Genomic DNA, 10,000 nt, shown 5'->3' on the forward strand with positions numbered 1-10,000 from the left:
CAAACTTTTATCTTATGTAATTTAACTCATATACTAGCAAGTTTGACGTAGTAATCAGAATGCCTTTACGAAAGCACACGGCTTTTCATGGTTTAATATGTGTTCGTGTACGCGGCGACATCTGATAATGAAAGATGCAACCCAGCCTAACTGAATCCGAAACTGCTGCAAGATGGAAAGATTTAAGCCAATACATTTTCTTTTTTACTACCACCACTAGCTGTTTCATCAGGCAAGCTGGTACTGCAAGAACAAACAATTCAGCCATGCCATTTGGATTTTGTATGCAACAGGCATAAAATCCTGTTCTTATCGTTATCCTAACAGTCCCTTTAGATATTGATCTGCTGTGCCAATCCAAGTATGGGAGTACGTAAGCATATGATGAGACAGTTCACAGCTGGAGCTGCTCCCCCTTTGGATGCCAAGCGGGTGCACTGGGGCTAATCATTAACGACAAGCAGCAGCACCACCACCAGTGGAGTTGAGGCTCTTCCATGGTCTTTGCACAGCATTCAGATTTCAGGCATTGTTAAAAGGAGCTCACTGATGTACTGAAGACATCCTTAATTCGTTCCTGATCACTGCAGCTTTGTTAAATTCTGATCATAAGATTCTACTTTAGCGAGTAGAGTACCTTTCAAAAAAGTTTGCAGTGCTACTGAAATGTTAACGCTTTGCTCCAACAGATTCAGAAGAGCATTGGTGAATGGTGAGTTCTTTTTGACAGTAGATTTGGAACCCTTCCTTTCTCAGCTTCAAGAACAGAAGAATTCAATGGCATGCAAATATGTGTATCTACCCTCATGTTTGCAGCATGGTCTTTGCACATGCATGGTTGAAAGTTTACAACATCCCCCAGAGCTATATATTTTACTTGACCTAATATGTTGCTCTAGTATCTATCGCTACTATCGTTCGCTTCCATTTTCACTGCTCAAGAGTCAAGACACAGACAGTTATTTAATTTCTTTATCTGTGGAGCACTCAATTCAAGTGGAAGATATTTTTGCATTTTGGTTTATGGAGTATCATCTTTTGTGCATATATTTTCCTGTACAGTACACATGCATTTTCAGACTTCAGACAAGCCTCAAACAATATTGGTCGAACTATTTATACTAGGCTATACTCTGATACCTCTGCACCTCTGATGTGCCTGTACTTGGGTACTTGCTAGTATTTTTTTACCTCAGAAAAGTGTATGTTTTGATAGTCATACTGTAAGCAAATTTGAGGTACGGGCTGTGGATCCTGCTATAACAGACTGATCATCATCTAGAACTGTTATGAAATGGACCAAAGGTCCCCGGAACCATAAGGCCATTGCATTTGCTCTCAGGGTCTAGAGGTTGATTCATTTGAGTCGTATTCAAATTTCAGATACACTAGTACAGTACAGTTCTTATCAGTATAACCAAGTTAAACATCCAGTCAGATAAGAGAGTAGCCGTCGAGAATCAGATCACACAGCATATATTCAATAGTCATTATAGCCAGATGTTTTCTGGAGTATAGTCAAAAAACAAACATGGGTAGTTATTATGAAGCTCGGGAGCTTTAGCATTCTCTGGAGTAGTGACAGGTGTTTGCCGTGGCCTCAACCCTTCAATTGTTAAACTACTTGCCTAATCTTGTTTTCAAATGTCTATATCTCGTGTTATTAAACGGAAAATAACAAAAACATGTAGACTCATTGAACAGTTTTCCGACAAGATACAGAGTACAGTAATTCATCGGTTTCAAAAAGACTTTTTTTTTATGTTTAGTATTCCTTATATATACATATACAAAGCTATAAATATTAGAATACTCTTCGCTTTTTAAACTCCGATGCGTTTGTCCCTTATTTTATCAAATTTTGATACAATAATTACGTAAAAATAAAGTCTTTGGGAAAAATAGTATGAGCCAAAGATAAAGTATTTTGGGGAAGTACTATATCATTATCATTCCAAAAAATATTTTTTAAGAGATCTTTGCACTGGAGTAAAAACGCAACTAGGCCAGGGGAAAACAGATGGTTCAACAGAAAACTTTGCGCGATGCCTGTACGGGTTGCAAGGATCCTACAGGGCTCTTCTGAATTCACGAGCAGATATCCTGACGGGAACAGGTTTCTGAAGTGTATTAAATATACAAGTTTCAGATGAGCAGTGAAGGGACAAGACTTTCTTTTTACTGGTACCCCGTATTTTTCTTTTCTTCATTGCAGAAGTTGCTTACTGTATGTGCCAGCTGTGTATACACACACAAACCCCATGGCGTCACTGAACAGCATCCTGTTATTGTCCCTTCTCCTGCATTTGCATATTTGCATTGCAGTGATGCAACAACAGTGATCAATGCATTGCATGAGATTTCTCCGATAGGCACTGTGGCAGAGTAGCCATCCAGGTGGACCTGTATACAGCCAAATACAGTGCTGGTCTGCCCCAACTGTGTGATGTGATGAATGCCTGTCGCAGCTGGAGTTCTAGTGAAAGAAAGAAAAAAAGACACCGTCAATATACAATACTGCCAACTCCATGAAGCATCATCTACTACTCCTACCTACTGGAGTATACGTACTACTAAATCCGTATCATAATAATTTTATTTTTTGTTTTTCGTGTCCAACGTTTGACCATTCGTCTTATTTAAAATTTTTTTTGCAAAAACTAAAAAATTAGTCATGTATAAAATACTATTCATATTTTATCATCTAGTAATAATAAAATTATTAATCGCAAAAAAATTTTAAATAAAACGAATGGTCAAACGTTGGATACAGGAAAACGAAAAATGAGATTATTATGAGACGGAGGTAGTATATGACAATGTTCAGCTCCTGGCAGACGCAGATGTGCAGTGCTCCATTTTCATTATGAGGCAGGAGTAGGTTGGCGCCAAATTACGCCCGGTGGTTTTTTGAAAGGGGAAGAAGAACTGATGAAGAAGAGGCCATCGGAGAGTGGAGTGGCAGGATGACAGGAGCAGGAGCGAGCGACTGACGGCAAGTACTCCTGCGGCCCATTGATTGTTGTGCATTTGCTGCACCTGCGCTGCCCTGATTGTCCTCAACGCGACAAGGCGAGGCTCATCGTGTGGCCGATCAATCATCGCTCACTGGCTGCTGTATTTACACTAACTTTCAGATTGGTCATCTGGGTTTCAAATCTCCCTCCTTTTCTTTCCTTTTTACTCCACCTTGCAGAGTTCAGGTCTTCAGGAGTGGGCGAGTGGCGCCATGGTTCTGCAATTTGCCTGAACTGCGATGACATGATCATGATATCCTCTGCTGCCATTGCCATTTTCAATTTTCAAATACTGTACGGTGAATCATTGGAAACATGAATTTGAAAACGGAGGGAATCTACATAATTTTTCTCACGAATAAGTTAAGAGCCTTACATATCTTTGTAGTAAGACAAAGAAAGCAGCAGCATATGGAGAGAAACTGGAGTGAGTACACTCTTCCTCCCAGCATAATCAACTGGGGATAAATTTGGACAGCTAGATATACATAGGCCGCGTTCGGCATACAAGACAAGTTATCTTATATCCTTGGTTCTCCGCGCGCACACTTTCCAAACTGCTAAAAGGTGTATTTTTTACAAAAAAAATTCTATAGGAAAGTTGCTTTAAAAAATCATATTAGTCTATTTCATATTTTTTTAATAATTAATAATTAATTAATCATGTGCTAATCTATTACTACGATTTTCACGCCGGATAAATTAACTTACCCACCTCCCCCAACGAACGCGGCCATATTCATCTTTAGAATTTTTTTCTAGAACAAAGGGAGTATGTCATAAGAAAATTCAGCACACAAGATACTCCATATCATTAGAATGTTAAGGAGGTATCACAGACCCATCTTTTCGTCTTCTTATAAGCCAAAATTTAAAATTTTCAACCTTAAATTTAGAGTAGATTTTAGGTTTTTTTCATCATAGCTTTTTTTTTAACCTTAGTTTTTAGATCACGAAGACACGTTATATACAAGTTTTATTTACAAATTATTTTTTATCTACAAGTTTAGGAGTGGTGTTGGTGGCGCCATGTTTAAACATTTTTAAAAATACCACAACTTTTCGTGTCACAGGCCATGATAGTATCGGTAGCAGGTGATACGGCCCAGTTGTGCACTTGTGTGATGCCAATCACGGGCAGCCTTTTGCCGGCCCACAAACTTACTGGGCCGCTCAATGGCCCAGCCAGGCTGGCCGCAGCCCGTGTTGGCTCGCGGCCCAAGAGCGGGGTCAAAGGCGGAAGCGAAAGAAAGGTAGTAAACGCCACGTGGTCCTCGGTGGCGGCTCCGAGAAGTCCGACCCGACCGGCGGGCCCGGTCTCCCACGACTCCTTCTATGACACGTGGGCCCGCGGAACAAGAACGAACCTGTCTGTCAGAACCCCGGTACGGTGGGCCCGGGCTAAGCTGTTGCTAATCCACTTTAACGATAAATTAATCCAGGCGTGATCTCCCGGCGCCCCCACACGCAAAAGGCGCCACGCCCTAGCCTTTTAGTAGTACATATTTCGCGATATGGCCCTCGAAAGTTTTCGTAAATCAAACGGAACGGCCATTTGCCTACAGATTCAGGGTCTGCAAAATTCTTCAGCTACAGAAACCGCTCGTCTCCCTGAAAAATTACAAATATACTAATAATTTCAATTCAGATTTAGCCTTTTACTCCCTCCTTAAGCGTATTTTATCTAGGCTCCAAGGCCAAAATAAAGAAAATCCATGCTGCAGTGATGCCTCCATGCATGCTATGGTCGTGACATCGCGATACCTCACTTCACGGCTGCCAGAGCAGAATGAGATGTTATTGGTGTCACTTCTATTGTATTATTGGACTATTTCATAAATATATAATAGAAAAAATCAATTTATAATAAAAAATATAAAAGATTATTGATGTCACGTGACACCACGAAATAACCCTAGCTCCGCCGCTGACGGCAACCGTATCATCTCTGCCTGAATCCAGCTGAAAATGCATAATGGACTGGCGGATGTACACATTTAGCCTGTTGATTATGTATGCAGCTGAGCGGATGCATGGTCTTTCTCCACATGCGAACATTTTGCATGCAGCACATTCAATCCATCCAATTTTTCTCTACATGCTAATGTTTTGCGCTCATTTGTGGATTTTTTTTTTCAAAATTGCTTATGCGCTTATCCACTGTGGATGGATGGAGTAAAAAAGATTGGCTAGCTTAATCGAGCGGTTTTTAAATAATTACCAACTCGATAACACAGACAACCAAGATAACTTACTTGTTTACCTTGTATTTTGTAACCTTCATCAAATGAAGGAACAAAATCAGTTAAATTCATAGGAAATTAATTTAATTTACTGTAGGATATATGTGATGGAACGACGAAAATTCAAATAGACGCATATGAAATGGATTAATCGGTCGCCGGATCTACGGCTGCAATCGCTTGAAAATTCAGTAAAACGATGCACTAGCGTACTATTCCCCAGAACTTAGAGGACCTTAGTGAAAGAATCTATTCCCTTCGACTCTACCGGTTCGTACGTTCGCCCCAGCTCCGCGGCGATCTCTCCAGTGGCTAATTAGGATCACTGGCTCGCGTCTCTTTTAGATTATTTCGCCGCTGAATTTGAAGCGGTCTTCCACCTCTCGATCCCACCGCCTCCCGTTCCGCGGCTTCGTCCGAGTCCCACGAGATCTCGTCGACGCTTTCCAGCTGCGCCCTCTCCAGGGTTTGGTTGGAATTTTAGACGGACCGGTGCTCCGAATTGGAGAGCAAAATTGGATTTTGATTTGCGAGCTGAGTTGTTTGAGGTGAGTTCGTTGATTGGAAGCTGGGCTTCCTTTCTGTGGTGAAGATGATGGAGTTCTTTGTATAGCTGTTAATTCTGGTTTTTTTCTGACTCTCCGAGCAATCGCCCGGTGGCTCTTGATTCAATAGTTCGGTCGAGTGAATTGAACGAAGTTTAATTGCTATAGTTAACATTTGTTTAGTATGAGTCTTGCAGTTTTCCCTTGAGTTAATTATAATTAAGGCGATTCTTGAAGTGGTTTTCCAGTGGCTTGACAATTGTCACTTTGAATATTATTGTTTTGTTTTCTCCATCTTCTGTTTTTTTTTTGTTGCCGATGTACAATTATCTGGCATAGCCATTAAATTGTGATATGCTGATTGCATTAGGTACAAACTGTACTCTGTGAAGGACGATTATTTAAATAATACAACTATCAGGCTATGTAATAATATTATGGTGCACTAACAGTCATAAATGGTTCGTCTGTGAATAATGTTAATTAGCACGTACTTGCAACAGGAGTGAATGAAAATGGAGTAGGAAAGTATTGAGGTGGGGTTTATTCAGTAAAATTATTTTGTTGGCTGGCAATGCAGTGCCTGTGCCCTGGGTCCTAGATGAACAGAACTGAAAAAGGGGTAAAGTCATCAGAGATAAGCAGGTACTCGTCTTCGAATGGCGAGATCAAGCAGCAGATCAACAATGTCGATACTGAAGAAGCTGACTTCCCTCTCCAGCAGGGAGGTTCCCTTAACAGTAAGGTTGGTTTCCTTTCATAGCATAATTTCTAAAGACATTTTTTCCCAGAACGTGATCATCATTTGTAATTGAAATTTCCTGCTTTGGTATACAACTGAATATTTCTAGTTATGTTATATGCCATATGGCTGTTTCAATAACTGAAGCCACTGAAAAACTTTTCTTGGACTAGCCCATGCATGACCTGTTGTTTATACTCTTTACTAATTACTACTAGTATATCAGTGTATGTGTTGATGAATATATTTGCGTCCCCCATATTTATGCCCCCCATAGAAGCATTAGCCTTAATGGAATTGTGTCAGCGCAGAAGCAATCTGCATGCGTTTGTGTGCCCTTTCTCTTTGTTTCATTACAAGTCATAGGAGGAGCCTTATGCTAGTTCATGGGGCTGAAAGTATTTTGCAGAACATAGTTGGAACATGTGCATTATGTATGCGTTTTCATGGAAAAGGTACATAATTCAGTACATGAGTACCATGTCTGTAGCAATCATGTATCCTCATACATTTGCCTTGACCATTCAATTTCTTACACATGTCCGCATGTCTTGACCTTACAGTTGTAATCTTGATAGCTGTCAGAATATGATGCTCATAATCAATTCTCTCTCATGTTATATGTAAAACGACAATTTTCAGGAGGCAAGAGCATTGCTAGGAAAGGTAGAGTACCAATATGGGAATGCTGAAGAAGCACTACGAGTGTTCAGTGGAATAAATATACATGCTTTAATACCTAAGGTGAAAACGTCTATCATTAGAAAAGTGGACCTGCAAATGGCCCATTTACATTCCAGCTCTCCCTCCTTGCCTTTTCATGCTGCTATTCTACTACTGGAGATTATATATTTCAAAGCCACATCACTTCGTGATCTTGGAAAAATTGAAGGTATAGGCCCCATTTTTTCTCTGATCATAAAGTATTTTGCTCATCTCTGTGATATTACTATTGGATGCATAACTTCAACTCGATTTGCTCTTTTTAGAAGCTGCAAAGGAGTGTAGCACCATACTGGATGTCGTGGAATCTGCACTACCTGAGGGTTTGCCAGATATCGTTGGTGATTACTGCAACCTGAAAGCAACATTATGCAGAGCTGTTGAATTGCTTCCAGAGCTATATAAATTAGTGGGTTCTCATTTTGAAGCTGTCTCTTCATACAGGAGGGCTCTTTGGAGTAACTGGAACCTTGATGAAAAAGCAATAGGTAGAATACAGAAGGAATTTGCTGTTCTCCTCCTATACAGTGGCTCTGAATTTTGCTCTCCAAATCTTCGATGTCAGTTGGATGGCTCATTTGTACCTCGGAACAATTTGGAAGAAGCTATTCTTCTTTTAATGCTTCTATTGAGGAAGTTCAATCTTAAGAGGCTCGAGAGGGACCCAACCGTGATGCATCATCTGACATTTGCACTCTCCATGTCTGCGCAGTTAAAACCACTAGCTGTTCAGTTTGAAGAATTATTACCTGGAGAGTTACACAACAGAGAGTGGCTGTACAATGTTGCTTTGTGCTACCTAGCAGAAGAGGATGATCTAATCGCCCTGAATCTGCTCAAAAGGATATTGATGTCTGGAGAAGATTCCAATAGCCTCAAAGAACTTCTCCTAGCTTCCAAAATTTGTTGCGAGAACAGTGTACATGTTGAAGAAGGTGTTTCGTATGCACGCAGAGCCCTTGCGAATCTACATGGAGGTTGTGATCAAATCGAGATTTCTGCAAACCTCTTACTTGGGATATCACTTTCTAATCAAGCTAGATTTGCTACAACCAACACAAGGAGAGCTTCTCAGCAGCGTGAAGCATTGGAAGTGCTTGGTATTGCTCAAAAAAAGATGCATGGTATAGATTTCAGGGTATTGTACAATCTCAGCCTTGAAAATGCCAAGCAAAGGAAATTAGATACAGCAGTCCTTTATGCAAAGAAACTGCTGAAATTAGAGGGTGGATCAGAACTCAGGACTTGGCTCCTAACTGCTCGAATAATGAGTGCTCAAAGACGGTTTGAAGATGCTGAATCCATTGTAAATGCTGCACTAGATCAGACTGGGAAGTGGTATCAAGGAGATCTATTGCAAATTAAAGCCAAAATGCAGGCTGCACAGGGGAAATTTAAGAAAGCAGTTGAAATATATACCCGGCTTCTTGCTGTCATCCAGCTAAGGACAAAAAGTTTTGATGCTGGCATTTCTGTGTTAAAGGTGGATAGCCCTTTTCTAAATCTATCATCTGATGGTTTTTCAGTAGCATATTCTATATGTGCTTATATATATCAGAAAGACTACCACATGTTCTCATCAATATGTGTATTATCATGACAAATAGAAAATCTCCCATATCATCTAACATAACCTCTTTTATAATCTCCTGAATCCTGATTTTGTGAAATTTGCTCTTTGTAAAATGTAAACTCGTTGATACTCATGTGACACTCTTTGCAGGGCTCTTCGGATGATAGAAGTCTGGAGATAGAGACATGGTATGATCTGGTACTTTTGTATATAAGCATGTCACGGTGGAGGGATGCAGAACTTTGCATATCAAAAATAAAAGCTATCAGTCCATATTCTGCTTTGGCTTGTCATGCTACAGGTGCTTCATGTTCTATTCATAATTCATCATGATCAAGAGAAGAAACGTTGTTTACCATGAACTCATTGTTGTTAGTATTTACGACGATATTTACCATGCAGGAAAGCTACATGAAGCAAAAGGTTTTCTAAAGGAAGCTTTTCGAGCATACTCAACAGCATTGGACCTTGAACCTAGACATGTACCAAGTTTGATATCGACAGCTATTGTGCTTCGACGGCTTGGCGAGAGACCCTTGGCTGCTGTAAGGTGTTTCCTAACTGATGCATTGCAATTAGACAGAACAAATCATGTTGCATGGTTCAACCTTGGCTTACTCTACGAAGATGAAGGCGGCAGCTCAGCACTTGAAGCTGCTGAGTGTTTTCAGACTGCTGCTCTTCTTGAAGAAACTAACCCAGTAGAACCTTTTAGATGACATAGTTGTAACCCATTGAATGCTGTAGAGAGATGCCTACAACACAAAGTGCTTTCACAACACAGTCTCGACATTTTTTCCCTTTCTGATACATTTTTTTTTCACCGTTCCAACATTTCGGAGAGGAGAGTGTGTAAAGTGCATAAATTATAAACACATGTATAATCGTTACCATGTTTTGTTGACACAATATTGATATTATAGCATGATGCAAACTCATGTTCAGTCTATGGTTCAGAAGTATTATTGATGTATGTTCAAAAGGAATACTCTGCTTTTGTGATGTTACAAATTTAGTTTATCAGTCAAGCTAATACTCCGCAAATGCTGTAAATATCGAATTCCATAATCAGTACGTTGACAGAAGCAAGGACTTTCTCAATGTTGAATACTGTTGTCTGCTAACAGGGAATATATGTTACTGTAAAATTGAATACG

The 10,000-nt window shown here is 40.0% G+C and overlaps 1 protein-coding gene across 2 annotated transcripts; it reads left to right on the plus strand.

The window, feature by feature from the left end:
* Positions 1-5,640: 5,640 nt before the first annotated feature.
* Positions 5,641-9,790, plus strand: LOC102716940 (protein NPGR2). 2 transcript variants are annotated; one of them, XM_015835625.2, is made up of 6 exons: positions 5,641-5,808; positions 6,386-6,550; positions 7,190-7,439; positions 7,537-8,753; positions 8,994-9,144; positions 9,246-9,790. In XM_015835625.2, exons 2-6 carry the CDS (start codon positions 6,407-6,409, stop codon positions 9,560-9,562), a joined length of 2,079 nt encoding a protein of 692 aa, XP_015691111.1. In that variant the 5' UTR covers positions 5,641-5,808; positions 6,386-6,406; the 3' UTR covers positions 9,563-9,790. The 2 variants fall into 2 exon arrangements, with proteins under 2 accessions (XP_015691111.1, XP_040378165.1); XM_040522231.1 differs by having other exon boundaries at positions 5,641-6,550.
* The last annotated feature ends 210 nt before the right edge of the window (positions 9,791-10,000 follow it).

The sequence above is a fragment of the Oryza brachyantha genome, chromosome 3 (genome assembly GCF_000231095.2).
Source record: "Oryza brachyantha chromosome 3, ObraRS2, whole genome shotgun sequence".
Taxonomy (NCBI): Eukaryota; Viridiplantae; Streptophyta; class Magnoliopsida; order Poales; family Poaceae; genus Oryza; species Oryza brachyantha.

Coding starts and splice junctions, on each gene's coding strand:
- LOC102716940 (XM_040522231.1), top strand. CDS start 6,407: ATGAACAGAACTGAAAAAGGGGTAAAGTCATCAGAGATAAGCAGGTAC. Junction 8,754..8,993: donor CTGGCATTTCTGTGTTAAAG/GTGGATAGCCCT, acceptor CACTCTTTGCAG/GGCTCTTCGGATGATAGAAG. Junction 9,145..9,245: donor TTTGGCTTGTCATGCTACAG/GTGCTTCATGTT, acceptor TTTACCATGCAG/GAAAGCTACATGAAGCAAAA.